Source organism: Meleagris gallopavo, chromosome 5 (assembly GCF_905368555.1).
Source record: "Meleagris gallopavo chromosome 5, MGAL_WU_HG_1.1, whole genome shotgun sequence".
NCBI lineage: Eukaryota > Metazoa > Chordata > Aves > Galliformes > Phasianidae > Meleagris > Meleagris gallopavo.
In genome coordinates, this window is record NC_139408.1 from 43,868,059 (window position 1) to 43,884,074 (window position 16,016).

The 16,016-nt window shown below is 36.0% G+C and overlaps 1 protein-coding gene across 3 annotated transcripts in view; it reads right to left on the reverse strand.

Annotated features, from left to right (window-relative positions):
• Positions 1 to 13,311: 13,311 nt before the first annotated feature.
• The window catches only part of RPS6KA5 (ribosomal protein S6 kinase A5), a 68,676-nt gene continuing 65,971 nt past the window's right edge, over positions 13,312 to 16,016 (reverse strand). For all 3 annotated transcript variants that reach the window (XM_085225496.1, XM_085225494.1, XM_085225493.1), the window contains one exon: positions 13,312 to 15,804. In XM_085225496.1, the coding sequence (XP_085081622.1) occupies positions 15,565 to 15,804 (240 nt within the window). In that variant the 3' untranslated portion in view covers positions 13,312 to 15,564. The remainder of the gene's footprint in view (positions 15,805 to 16,016) is intronic.

Sequence of the window (16,016 nt, forward strand, 5' to 3'; positions counted from 1 at the left end):
TATCTGGCTTTTCCCCAAGTTGCTGTTACAGTACTTGCAGGCTTCAGTTCAAATTCAAACAGCATAGACTTCAAATTTAAAGAAGTGAAACAGAAACAAAGAATAGCAAAACACAACAGTGTTTAAGAAATACAAGGGAGTACTACAGGAGCAGAAAGAAGATTTAGTACTGCAACAGAAGCAAAAGGAGAAGGATGTGATAGAACATTTCTTGTAAGTGAGGCTTCAGAAGATCTGGAGGACATTAAACTGATCAGAGAATTGAGTTTTAATGGTCAAACAAAAGGATTAAATGAAAAATGAGGCAGCAAATGAATGACAGCTAGAAATCCCTGACACTGTACCTATTGGTTCTTTTAGGCATAAGAGGAGAAAAACCAACGTTTTAATTTTCCCAAATAGCTAATTTTCTTATGAAGATTATTCATATTTATTCATAACAATTTTAACACATTTTGTTTGCACTGATCACATCATTTCAGTAAAAGCTACCAGTGAAGGAATAGTATTAAAATATTTACATAACAGTTCAGACTTATTATCTCAGTGGTAACTGTTCATGAAGTGAGACATCTATGCAAAAGGATTAGAATGTCTTGAAATGCATTGGAAAAATTAGGAAATCTGCTGTAACATTAGTGAAACTTTCACATACCTATGATGCTCTAAGATTCTATTGTAGATGACCCATAACCACATGCAATAGTGAATGTGGAATTAATAGTGTAACAGTGATACAAAAAAAAAAAAAGTCTGATCCTCTATGTTATCATTTCTTTTTCCAACCAAAACAAAGTGTTGATTTCTCAAAATGGCCTATTAATTAAGCTTCCAGTATGGACTGATGCATTTGCACATGTTACTAGAAATAGAAAGACCACAGGTACAGTGAGTTAGCTGGCTAGTTGGAAAAGATGCATAGAGATCTCATTTCTGAAAATTATGCAAATCATAATGCATGGCAATAAATGAGGTTATACCAGTCAACCTCCTAGCCTCATGCTGCCCCCTTCTCACTCAGCCCCAAATCACCTCCAATACAGGGCAATAGGAGAAATAATGCTTGATTGTGTTCAGTGCAATTACATTAGCTAGGTAGGGAGGAACAGTAACTTTCAGTCTACAGAATACCTTAATATACACTCTGATACTCAGGTAATCTGAAAATAAACCTAATAAAGAAGTTTTCTGCACTTTCATTCCACATAAGACAAAAGTGCTGGGTGTTAGAACTGGTAAAAAAAAATCTAACAGTTACAGAGAATAATGACTTACATAAAACATTTCAATCTCTACTGCTATATTAATCTACAATAAGGGATCAGAAAGCACTATCTGTATTTCTAAAGGTAATATATTCAAACAGAATGCTAGCAAATTACACTATCAAAAAAAAAAAAAAGAAAAAGAAATCACAAGCAAACTTAGAAGATTACTGGGTTTATTCAAGATTGACCTTTTGGCTTCTTATGCAAATATTATTCACTGCTGAAATAGCAGAGGAGGAACCAAATCTCACCTTTGTTCTAATTAAAAAACATTTTAAATAATTAAAAAAATCATAACACTTTCATGACAGCTGTGCTGAATTCAGCTCACTGGTATGCAGGCCCTTGAGAGAACAGGCTAGCTGAAACTTAAAATCCATTTTGTGTCAAAGGCTATCAGTGCGTAACGTCAAGTGTTGCTTTGCTATTACCAGAAACATTTAATACACAAGGTTACCTATTATTCAAGCTTCAGTCTTTCACTTCTGATCAGAGTTTTTCTTCTAAGGAGTGTGTTTGAAGCTGCTAATCAAAGTGCTGCTTATTAAAACAATTTTCTTCATATCTGAGGTCTTATAGCATACATCACAGAAATGATATTTTCAAGCAAACAGAATCACAGAATTGCCAGGGTTGGAAAGGGCCTCTAGAGATCATCCAGTCCAACCCCCCTGCTAAAGCAGGTTCCCTACGCAATAGGTGACACAGGTAGGCATCCAGATGGGTCTTGAATATCTCCATAGAAGGAGACTCCACAACCTCTCTGGGCAAGCTGCTCCAGTGCTCCATCACCCTTACCATATAGAAGCTCTTCCACACCTTTGTATGGAACTTCCTACGTTCAAGTTTGAGGCCATTACTCCTTGTCCTATTGCTATGCAGCACCGAGAAAAGCCTGGCCTCATCCATTTGCCTCCCACCTCTCTTCAGATGTTTATAAACATTAATCAAATCCCCCCTACCCTTCAGTCATCTTTTCCCCAAGCTGAACAGACCCAGGTTATTTAGTCTTTCCTAGAGGAGATGCTCCAGGCCCTTAAATATCTTTGCAGTCCACCACTTTACTCTAGGAGATCCCTGGTTTTTGGACTGGGGAGCCCAGGACTGGACACACTACTGCAAATGTAGCTTCACCAGGCAGAGTAAAGGAGGAGGATCACCTCCCTCTATCTGCTTGCCACGCTCTTTTTACTGCATCCCAAGATTCTTTGGCCTTCTTGGCCACCAGGGCACACTACTGGCTCATTGCCAACTTGTTGTCCACCAGAACACCCAGGTCCTTCTCAACAGAGCTCCTCTCCAGCAGGTCATTGCCTAACCTGTATTGATGCATGTGGTTATTCCTCCCCAGGTGCAAGACTCTACACTTGCTCTTATTGAACCTCATCATGTTCCTCTCAGCCCAACTCTTCAGTCTGTCCAGGTCTTGTTGAATGGCAGCACAGCCTTCTGGTGTATCAGCCTCTCCTCCCAGCTTTGTAATATTAACAAACTTGCTGAGGGTGGACTCTATCCTTTCATCTCAGGTTGTTGATGAAGATGTTGAACAAGACCAGACTCAGCACCGATCCTCTTATCTCCAAAGCATAAATGAAATTAAAAAGTCAACGTCAAAAAGAGAAGCTTTTCCTCAACACAAATCTTTATTTCACCAACATCTTATTTTTCACTCCAGATTAACATTTTAATTTGTTAAGATAATGAACATATTCTATTGCAAGTTACTGGAGTACAATTCAAATACTACTCGTATTTAAAAAAAAAACAACTTATTCAACTGCTATTTAGATACCGTTTTCTCAAGTGTAAAATGCCATTTTTTTTCCCAGCTACCTAGTTTCACTAATAGCATTATGCTAACTGCAGTTCTCCATGCCTACTGCAGCCAGTCATTTCCACGAAATTTAGTAAAGTCCATATGAAAACTGTCAGAAAACATTTCATAGTGACACCTGGTTCCTTTCTGGGAGCATCAAACTGCAATTTCAAAGTAACTAAAGTAAGAATTAACAACATCCTCAAAACCAACAGTACGACTACATCCATGACCACATGCAACTTGCCTTCCACTACACCTCATAGCAAGGAATGCAGTCACACATACAAAGTGAAATATGCTGCAACAAAACACTCCAACATTTCAAGGATTTTCGTGAGAGTTTATTTTCTTAAACGTAAAATAATTACATCTGCAAGTGTACATAATTTTGTAAACCACAAAGCCCTTAATGCTGTTTGAAAGTTAAATTCATACAGATTCAGGAAAACCCAGAAATCTAGAACATGTTTTTTTCCCACTCCACAATAACTTTTGATTTCATAGCTCACCGCTTTCAGATTTGATGCATAATGCATTTTTCAATTATATGTTTGATATATTGTATATAATTAATACCTGAAAAGGAAAGCATGCCTTAACAATCAGATATATTTATTTTTCACAATTTTATGAAATCAGTTGATTTTTATTTTTAGTATTTAATGAAAAACAGTGCAGCAGTTATCAGCACTGACAGGCTGAATCTGAAGCTTAATGACTAACTGTGCTACAAAAGATAAGAAGTCAGATTCCAGATCATCTCCTTTCCACAGCCATTTATACTAAATGGAAGTCAGCACTTGCAATGAAAGGGCGACAGTATAATTTAATAAGCAATGTATTTTAAAAATCGCACTCTTTACACAAATGTTTCATACTGTATTTTAAACCTGTCATAACATTTGTTATAAAATATCCTTTGCATCACAAACACGTATTTACACACACAAGGAAACATGAGAAATATGGCTTTAAGAAAAAAAAAGAAAAAACTACTTCACTATTGATAGGCTTAATAAATGTATTTTTATCCAAGTTTAATTACTTGTTCCACAAACGTATTATTAGAGTTACACCATTACGCTGCCAGGAAAGTTGCTATTCCAAACACTTAGGGACTAACATGAAGCAGAATGGGAACAAAGTTAGCTTTTTCTCACATTTATTGTGCCAATATGAAACTTTCCAGCCTTCTCGACAGGTCTAAGGATTTAAAAGGCTTTAGCTACTTTCAAGTTCAGGGAAAGGCAAGGTAAGGACTAAACATAGCTTTAAACCTAAAAATGTTTTCCTATTCTTTTGACTCATTTATGCAAAAAGTGGCCAGAATAAAAGTACATTGAATTAAATAAATGTGGTTTTAGAAAAAAAGCTAACCTTGTTAAACTCTGGTTATCTCATTGCTTTTCAGTTAATTTTGTTCTATCCAGCACAGAACATACACCTCGTACTATTTTAAGCTATTTATTAAAGTAAAACAAGATACATATTACATTTTAAGAAACTAGGAGACTGTATTTCAGTAAATATGAAGCTCTTTGTGAATCTGAATAAAATCTCTTCAGCTAGGAAAGCAACAGAAGCAACTCTTTTGTATTGTGAAGTTGCTTGATTTCATTACATTACTGGCTCAAATCATACTTAGGTTTTGTTCCAAGATCAATTTCCATCTCTACAGGAACGACTGCCTTCATATAATTGGTGTTTCAAATGGCACTTCTGCACCACTTCAAGGGAAGACAAAGATCATGTGCTTTTGGCTATAGCATTACTGATGTAGCAAGTATAGTGCAGCAGTTGGCTTACAGCCTTTCTGCAGTTCCTAAGTTCAACCCTTTTAAATATATGCTATTGCTACACAGAAGAAAAGCTTTGAATTTCCGGTAATTTGTTTTGCAATGTGTCCTTGCTACTCACTAGTAATAAAAATGTATATTATTAATAAGCATCAATATTTTCCACATTGCTATTTAAATACAATGGCAGTTGAATTTTAAGAATCTAATGTCATACTGCATTCAAACTTGGTCCTTGCTACTGTATTAGCAGTTAAACAACTTGCAAACTGCAGTGTTAGACCACCAGAGGGAGTAAAAAACTACTTATAATTTATGAGCTTCTAAAGCAGTAACTTAGTTTAAAACGTTCACAGAGAATGCTCTGTGTTGTTTTACAACAAATGGGTAAGGAAAACTAAATAAATCAGAGGAATTCACGGGGATTAGCAGCTGCTGGGGATGAATCAATGGCAAAATGTCAGCAACCTCACATGTTCATTGTTACAGGAAGGAAAAATGTGGTGTGTTCTCAGCAAATACTGTTTTTCTGTGTTTGAAAATAATAAAATTGGAGCAAATTGCTTCGGCTTTTTTTTTCCCCAAAATAATGTTAATAATTGGAGAGAAGTCTTAAAGTTTTGTACACAGTAGTCCTAAAACAAAGGATTGTCACCTTCAGTCTCATCATATCCCTCTGATTAGCTTGGGGAGTGCCTGTGACACCCCATGAGAAGGCTGGAGTCGCACAAAAGGAAGACAGAAGAGCAATAGGACATAGCCTGACACGACCCGAGGGGAAAAGCCTGGATAACTACATCCACACTTACTTACATCACAATTTTCCAAAGGCAAGGCTCTTTTCAGAGAGAAGAGGAGACTTCCTAGAATCAGCTGGGCAAATTCCAAGAGACCTATACTTCAGATATGTAGGAACACTAGGAGCTGGCAACATGTGGACTCCATAAGTGCTGGCTGCCATTTCTGCATGCAGTTAGGAGACCTGGCCAGTCAGTCTACCTCTGGCTATAACAACTGGCAGATCCACCAAAATACTGGTATTAGGTTTTGGAAATAAAACTTCATGTAAATTATATAGCATTTACAAATAGATTAATAGAGAGAATGAGAACTCAAATTTGGAGACTTGTGACAAAGAAATGTATGTAAAAATATAGATCTGTTTTTAAAGCTATCAGGAGATTTAGCTGTTTGGTTTAATATCAAAGAGGTGGTGGATTCTTCAACTTCGTGTCTCCAAAACAAGACTGTATGCTTTTAAAGTAACACGAATCGGTGAAATACAAGTTATTTGCTCAACAGAAGACAATTTACATTTGAAAACCTTTTATACGCAGGGTATCACAAAAGAGATCATAAGCAGTTCCCCAAAATCACTGGTGCATTGTGCACTGGCAGCCTTCAAAATGCCTGTCATCGCCAGAAAGGCTACTGAGAGCAAAGCAGTGGACATCATTCTGCCACAGTTCTGCAAACCATGGCACGTCCATAGCTTGGGTGCTGCGTGCATTTCTGGTCTCAGTAGTTTGACTCAGCAGGGCATTTCCTATGTTCTTGCTATATTCAGTTGGCTTCACACACAGCAACTTTTATCTCAGCCTATTCAACCTTTCACATTTCTATTGCGTAACACTTGTAATTTTAGCAGAAAGCCAAATTTTGCCTGCACCTTCTGAGATCCCCCAGATATCACAATTTTCCCTCTTTGTGTACTGCATTACGTAGCAGCTCCTTTCTACAAGTTGCACTGAATCTTGTCAGGGAATGATCAGGACTGATGCATAGCTTATTTAGTATACTCTAATAGATGTTAACATGATCAAAGAAGTCTCTGAAAGGTCTAGCATTTGTCTGAGGCCGGAGAATGGGTAATTTTGAGTCTGCTTCATTGCCCTGGACATCATTCTACATATCAGTGCACATGGGATCAGAATACATTAGATTGATAAAAGCAAGCATAAATAGCAAGAGCGCTAGTGTGACCACAGTTCATTAGTGAAAGATACGAACTATGCATTCTGTGGGCTTTAATTTTTTATCTTCAGATCACAAAGACAATTAATGAATGAAGTTTCTAGGGAACAACTGTCAGTTTTCAACCTTGCAGCACTCCAGTTGGGTCAAAATACAGGTTCTTAAAAAAAAAAAAAACACCTTAAGTTTCACATCTGTAGGACAAAGCAAATATCTTCTGCTTCCTACTCAACCCTACTTCAAAGTATATAAAAGCCAAATCAGCCAGCCAAATCTGACTCCAGCATACATTTCTATTCAAGTATGAAGGTGTTATTTGAGTCTATCCTTTTAGGTTGTTACTCATTATAAGGTAAATGATTTTTTTGTAGTTTTTCTTTTTGGACTTCTAAAATTCTTCATTCCATTTAGCAAATGTAACAGTTGCTTGAAGAAAAATATTCATTGACCAGTGCATCTTAAGTTAGGACTAGAAGAAATTGAATTAAAAGGGTTAACATAAACAGGAAGTTCATGAAAAGAACAGGGTAATGAGTATTTTTTGCTCTCGTAAAAAACCTCAAAACTGCATAACTTAGCCCACATGTATCCTGAAAGAGTGTGTGTTTTGGTTTTTGTTGTTTGTTTTTAAGTATACTGATAATATAACTCCACAGGCATATTCACACTTTTTTTTTTTTGTCAAGCTCCTGACAGTGCTGGAGATTGGATTGGTCTAAGCTATTACAAATGCTATCAGTCTACTCTAGAAAGTAGTTTGGATACTTCTCCCTCCTGCCACAGAAGTAGTGCATAATGTAACTAACAATAGACATTTTGGGTTACTGCCTACAAAGCTGGATTCATCCAAGTACCATGTACATAAAATTCATATGCTCAGTTTTATTTTTAACTCCTTTTCACAGAAAGTTACCAGCATGACTTTAAGTGTCAGTGGAACAACAGGCATGTAAGACCACCAGCTATCCAGGAGAATACCTATACCGCTGCTTTATGCTGTGCACAGTTCAAAGAACCTCTCCTAAGGGAAACTAAAGTTCCCCCTCCTGTTTATATGCTCCCTTCAAGTACTGGAAGGCCACAATGAGGTCTACCCGTAGCCTTCTCTTCTCCAAGCTAAACAATCCCAGTTCCCTCAACCTTTCCTCATAGCAGAGGTGCTCCAACCCTCTGATCATCTTAGTGGTCCTCCTCTGGACCTGCTCCAAGAGCTCCACGTCCTTCCTGTACGGGGGGCCCCAGGCGAGGACGCAGTACTCCAGATGGGGCCTGAATTGTTCATAATGACATGATGTACTTCTTTAGATTGCTTTGCACTAACTTTGAAGCCACCACAGTGGTTACCCACACAATTTAAGGCAACAAAAAACTGTTTTTCTATGTCTGAACACCATGACCTGGAAAAGAAAGTGAAGTGACTGAAGATCAGAATGTATATTATGAGTTATCATCCCAACACAGACAAAGGACCCGATCCACTAAAAAGCTGCTGTTCATTCCTTCGTGGTTAGTAAGACTGGCACATAAAGGGAAGTACCTCTTAAGGGAGAAGCTCCACCAATAGATTTTCATAAGCCAATAATTCTGACAGGCTGGACAACAGGCTGAGCTTACCATCCTCTGGATCAGCCTGGTTAAGCTTTAGCAGCTCTAGAGACAAGAACATTCAACTGGCATCTTGATCTGCAAAAATCTGACGACTTTTGGAGAAGTCTTCCAGCAAACAGCTTGTTTTTCTTCCATTACTACATTTACAAAATGTTCTACTTTTTCCACATTCAAAAAAATATATCCTCATTTCATTTCCCTGAATATCCCAAAGCTGGGTAAAATAAATTATTAAAATTCTTCAGCTTCCTTTTTGGTAAAATTCTGCTGCAAAATTTTGCATTTTGTTGACATGACTAAGAATTTTAGAGATAAGCATACTTCACTATAATCTGTTGAAAAAAGGCATAAAATGAGTTAAGGAAATCAAGACTGAACGTGTATCTACTGATGCCTTAGAAGTTAGAAAATGGCACCATTCCCCTCCAAGAAAAACGTAAGTATTTTTTTCCTCAAGAAGTTTGGAAGGATCTTCGGTACATTCTTTAAAAACAATTCTTTGAAATCAGAATGTCTTGTAAATTATGAGCTCAATGCTCCTTTCTTGCAGTTCTTTGCCTCTTCTCCCTTCCTGCCCACACTGAAACAAGAAATAGCACGTCCTGTTCAATTTAGTGCAAATTAACACAGCCTGCTCCTTTATAACTACCTGTCAGAATTCCTCACTAATGTATTCCTGCACTTACAACTTCAGAAGGTAAAGGTAGAAATTATAGAGGATCTATTCTACTGGGATTCTGGTAAAAGACTAATAAAAAACAATATTGCAGATTTTCTTCTCTATAAGCAAAAGAGAAGTGCAATAAGGACTGGATAATCTCAGGTCTTTTCCAACTTTGGCAATCCTATGACATTTGGAAGCAACAATATTTGCTGCCCTAGCACCTCGATGATTAGACTGCCAAGGTTGAAAGCCAATGCCAAACTTTTATTCACATTTGCAGTACAGATGAGAGTTAAGATTAAAGGCTTGTTCTGTCTCACTTTGTGTTCCCTTGAAAGAGATCTCAAGTTTTCCTTCTAGTCTGACAGTCTTTAAATCAAACCAAGTGGCCTGATGTGGCAATATGTATTATACAGAATAGTATTAACACTTGACCTTTACAGCAGCAGGGATATAGCACCTTGAGTTCTGATTTACAAATCACTGTACAATGAACTTACAGTGGAATCCTGTTTCCTTGAGTATGTATAGCTTTAAGAAGTAACTATTATGTACAGCTGAGCTACATATTCAAAGAAGGAGAAATCACTAAGGAGACATCAGACATCAGAAAAGATTTGAGTATTCACTACTTCTGTGCATTAATTTAGTTTCTCTTCCTCACAATACATTTATTTTAAAAGGAAATAGGATAAAGACTTAAGTACGAGTACATTCCCTCAGACCATACAATGGTACTCTGATTCCCCTGCCACTTGTAAACATAACTTGGAGCAAATCTTCAGCACTGTCCCTTCTTTACATCACAAACTGCAAACTTTTTTTCTCCTTTCTTCTCACTTGGCCGTAATTACAAAAACTGGTTTATACATGAAAGATATTTCAGCAGATCTGAAAGCTTCAAACAAGATTCTACTCATAACTGATATAAAATGTGCTAAGGTAGATTTTGTTATGGTCAGCAAATATTAGTAATGTAGATCTATGAAAAACTAAACTAGCAAAAAACAGTGATTACCTTTCCCAGTAGAATTCTTTTGGTGGTTCACAAGGCCTTATCCCAAAACCTTAGATTTTCCTCTTCCTTATGAAAATAAGCCTTCTGTCACAATCATACCAAGAGAATAATGCATTTTAAAAGAACAACTACAAAGAAAATCAAACAAACATAAATGAGATCCCAATTTTAAAATTTGATGAAGTTTTGATTTGTTGACAAGAGTAAAATTACATTTGTATTGAGAAACATGCAGCAAGCTTGCAATCAACTTGTAGTTTCATCCATGACAGGTTTTTGGACAATTCCTTTGCAATTAAAGAGCTCTGCTTTTCTTGGCTTTATTGTTAGCATTTCAAAAGAAGTTAGCATACCTCCACAGGATTTTTTATTTTTATTTTTTTGATACAGCCAGATTAGTTGCCAACATGTGTGAATAGTAGGGACTCCTTTCTACATTCGAACAGAATATTAGCTTTCAAAAATTGTAGTAATGCATTAAGTTTTGCAGTGTTTCACTGCTACTTCAAAAACAATTAATCCCTTTTATTATCAGTGTTCACCAAGATGTCTCAGTGAAGTTGACAGAATGCAGGCTGGCTGAGAGGTGATAACACCTGAACCAAAAAGAGACCAGAGCTGGGGGCCAGAAGGATCAGAAACAGCCTGAGGGTGACAGGAGGCTGCCAAACCAGTCTGTACCATCTCATTTCACTTACCATTGACTCCCAAGAAATCTGGAATTTTCCTTTCCACCAAAAAGAACATGAAGACCTATAAAAAAGTGTCTTTTATTCAAATTTACATAATTCCAGGTGTCTTACACTGCTCTGCTCTTGCTGCATCCAGGCACAACAGACAAGACTAATCCCGCTGGTTTAAGTAATTACGAGCATCACTACTTTCTGTCCTAGCACACAGTACTGGAATAATCCTGATTCCTAGATCTTCTTTCCTATGTAGGTGCTCTGAGCTCCCAATACGTATGGAAAAAGTGATACATAAGAGTGACAGAGAGTGGGAAAGAGCTAGCCAACAGTCCTGCATTATTATTTTTCACAGACTCCAGAGTCCTGCAGGTCAAAGGAGCTGACTCAGAAGCATTTCTGACAGGTAAACAAAGATCAAGACACTTCTACAGCAGAAGCATGCTATCTCCTGGAGGAAGGGAATGCAACGTTCTGCAATGCAAAATTCAGTGCAGTGAAAGACTATTGTATATGGGGAAAAAGAATGAAAACAGCAAGATTTGTTATAAAAATACCTGGAATTATACCTAATGAATAACAAAAAAGTCACCTGAAGCCTCTCATTATTGACTTCCCTTAACCTTCTTCCTCTTCTGCAGCAGTCCCCTTGTCTGCTCCTCTGAATCTGTACAAGTCAAGAATTCACACAGTAAGTAGAGCTCAGTAAAGGTTCTCTTAAAAAAGGTCTATTACTTTCAATTGAGGCCTCGACTTCTGCAATAGAGCATGAATCCACATGCATGCACATAATACATGCACATACTGAAAACGTAAGACTTCTACAACACTTCATCAGAACTAATAAAATATATGAGAATCATCTGATTTTTAATTTTTTTCTTAACCAAGACAGCATTCTGCTCCTGGATGAGCACAAGAGAACATGGCTGTGCAGGTACCGTTATTTTGTTCCAAAAAGTAGCCATGGAAAAGGGCAGAGAAAATACCTACATCAGCAATGCCAACTCACAAGTTTCAAATCATTCTGATGCAATACTCTACCTTTATGCTCTCTCTCAAAACTGTTAATATAGTATTTTAATCAAGATATTTTCTGTAGCAGTAAACAATACAAATGCCAAATGCCCAGATCATCCTACCAAGAAACAAACATTTCACTTGCTTTTCCTTATAAAAAGGGTAGAAACATCACTAAGTCAGAGGAACAATAAAAATAGAACCTTCTTTGTATTCCTCTAAAACCTTTAACATTATTAATATCTGCATTTCAAGAAATATTACAAAGAAATAGCTTTAGCAACATAGTAGCTAGTACATTTAAGGCTAATATCACTAAAGATGTTTATAAGAAATTTTCAAAGAATCTTTCAAAGAAATCTGCCCACAACATTGCCGACTGTGTCACATGTGATAATAGTAAAGAAAGATCATTACTAGACATTAAGGTGGTTTGACTCATAGCAGCACTGTAAATGAAATTTGAGTATAAACAATTTACAGTCTAACACCTCTTTAAGATGGCAATAAAAAGTATTTTAAGTAATAATCAAGATTAGCTTGTATATTGCAGATTTGAAATAGTGGTATGAATATTAAAAATTTGATCCATGCTTATGATATTCTTTGAGTGCCGAGCTGGGCAACAGATTAAGCTGAGACAGAACATCTTCCTGCCATGAGTAAATAGTCTCCTGCATTTGAACAAAAAGTTCAAAAGTTCAAAAGAACCTACTCTTGAGCTGCCTAGATTGCAAATCCAGTTTTATCAGTGTAAACAGAAGTTGTTTATGTAAAGACGCCTATCTATAAACCCAAGCAGTTAGTGTCCAATACAAGAGATCTGTTACCCGGAGGCAGTAGAAAGCCAGAGGTGATAATATTTCAGCTGTTCCAGGTAACTGGTTCAAAGCAAATGCAAGTCAACAGCTAAGAATACTTACCCAGACCAAAAAAAACATCCTGTTTTTAATTTTTTTTTTTATTAAAAACTACTGGTAGAGCACAAAGAAGAAGTATTATTGAGTAAAAGTTGTATTTGATGCAAGTGATCTAATAATTTTAGATTCACAACAATCTCTCAAGACCTGTGTGGGGAAAAAAAAAAAGCCAACACCAGACAACACAGCCATCATCTGCAGCATACAGTTTCTCGTATGAATCTTCTTTTTCTTGTTTCATCAGTTTGTCAGGCATCAGCTTAAATTTCCCAAGAGAGAAACAAATGCATGATCCTTCTCACTTTAAAAAAAGTTATTTCACAAGGGTCACAATATTCCAGAACTATTTGGTATCCAAAAGATTTTTTGCTACTCTTGAAAGAAATCAAACCCAAAATTGCTTTTTTTTTTTTTTTTTTTCTCTCCACTAAGACAACAATAAATTCCAAGAACTCCTTAAGGTATAAAATTTAAGAACAACCTTCTCTCCCTCCCTCAATTTACTTGTACTGTCTACACAATAAGTATTAATTGTGGATTGTTGTTTTTGTATTTACAGCAAGTTTATTGGGGAGAGGGAAAGTATTCTTTTACAAATGAGCCATTTTCACTATTGAGATCACTTCCAAAGAGAGCATTCAGAAAGCAAACCGGAATATATTACATTGACAATTATTTTTCAATATTTTAACATCAGCCACTTAAAATCGGTTGTGTTATTAGCACATATACTGATCTTTAAATATACTACCTCTACATAAACAGTGCAAATCTCAATATTCACATCAACCTGAAATTAATGCTGCAATTACTGTTGACATTCACATCAAGAAAGTAGTAAACTATTTCACATGAGCAATTCCAAAACCTCAGAATGCCATTATTAATATTAAAGAAACACAGAACAAACATGTTGGGCTTCAAAGCCTTGTTTTGATACACACAATCCCTGTAAACATGGATGTATTGTATCTGTCAATACTGATATCTGATGTAATTCTATAAATAAAACCACTGATATAAACAATTTCTATATCTTTTTTTTTTTTGCATAGGGTTTGGATTAAGTTTACTTTATAGTAGAACAAGCTTTTAACAAATTCCTCATGTCAATTATTCTACCATCACAGACATTTAGGCATTTAATTTACTTTACACAATGACTCGCTCTGACTTTAGTGGAAACTTACACACCTAAGCAGTTGCAAAACTGGAGTTGTCTCTAGACATGGAGAATACGAGCAATAAAAGAGCTCTCCATAAATTTATAAAATATGCTGATTCAAAAGTTTATGCTGATGTTTCTGTAAGTCACATTTATGATTCCAAACAGTTATGTACATACTATACTATCACAGTAGGAAATACTTCACTGTAGAACACCACAGTGAACAAGTTGTGAAGCACAGTGTTCAATATAATTTCCCTTTAGTATTCCCAGTGCATAAGTTGTTAACATCTACACTACACACAAGGTGCCCAGGTCTAGTATTTGTTATATACAATGTAAAAGCAGGATAGAAAGAGTTTTGCAGTTTTAAGTAAGGAATGGAAACAGTGGATAATATACAGGGATTCACTCCTGCAAAGTACAGAATTCTCCTTCACAATGACCACAACCACCACATACTGTGGATTTCAGGTCACTCAATCCAATAAAACAGTGCTCAGCACCTTGTAGGAAGAGAAATCTGAGTGCACTTTATTACAAAACATCTCATTTTGATGTTATAAAGTGCAAAGAAGAAAACATATTCTAATATTTTACAGTCACTATTATACTGATGTATTTGCACAATGCAAAATTCAAATAACTTGGTATATATTTGTATGGACCCTATAATAACAAATGCTGAAACTGGAGTTTTTGCATTTTTAAAAAAATCTCAGTATTTTAAAGTTCTTGTGTAAATATAAAAAGAAAATATAAATTATAGTTAATTCTTGAAATAGATATTTTAACGCGTGACCATTTTTCAAACATTCAATATGAAATTTCACTTTCTGTAATATCATTGTTTTAGAATCTGTATAACATTTTAAAAGTTATTAACTTCAAAAAGTAGAAATAAAAATTACTGTATCACAGTACTAGACACGTCACCTTAGACATCTTTTACTCTAGATGTGTTCTAAAAAATTAAATAAATAAAAAATCTAAGACATTCTCAATTGTTTAAAACAAGATATATGGAGCAACTTTTTAAAGCAACCTAAGAGTTGCATAACACTTCATTTTGTTCTTAAAATTCAAATAAATGGCATAGAATGCGATCCCAAATTTAAGAGGCCTTTGAGTACTTCACTTTTTTGATGGATTGTACCAATCATTCCTTATGTACAGGAAGAATCAAATGCTATGAGATTCTTCACATAGCTGGACATAAGCAGAAGATTCAAGAGTTCTATGTTTTACAGAGCTTTCTTTTCTTTTAATAGTGGAGAAGAAACTGGGAGGAAGATTCTGACACTGAGAAACAACTTTCCTCCAAGCTGTACCAAGGGCAGAATAGCTCCTTACTATGAGGAGCTTGACTGCAGACTAGTAATTTATCCCAAGTGAATATAACATTGGTTGTAATACAGTATTATACCATATCCAGTGATACGAAACTTAATGCTAAAAAGAAATGTATTGAAATATGAAGCTAAAAAGGTATGACTGAAATACATTATTAAAGCGGCGGACATATTTCTGTAGTCTGTAAGCCACAGGGAGGAGGGGTGGGAGAAGACAAAGGTGCCCAGTTTATAACCACGCAAATCTTCAAGACAAAATATTCTCTGCTTTTCAGTCAGAGAACTGGAAGATAGTTTCTGGGTTATTGCTGTCTGTAGGGTTTGTTGGCTGCAGTGTCTTTGTAGGTGTAGTTTTACCATGAGAATGAGAGGAAGAAGAATGTGAACTTTCACTGGAGCTGCTACGTGTCTCTGTGCTTGTACTCGTTTTTTTCATTTTCCTTCTCTTTGCAAGAGGTGCCTTGTCAACATTCTGGAGACAAAATCCTTCTCTTTTGTACTTGTTAAAGGCCTGTTTAAAAATAAAAGGTAATTCTAATGTTTTTAAGACGTTTAAGACATTTACAACTAATAGATTTTAATGAATGCTCAATGGTAAATTATAAGATAAACTGTAATTTCTTGACAGATTATTACTAATTATTATTTTAGTTACATCAGTAATTTTAGTAGCCTTCATGTATACTTAAGAGAATTTTTCATTATCAGTATTTGAGTAATACA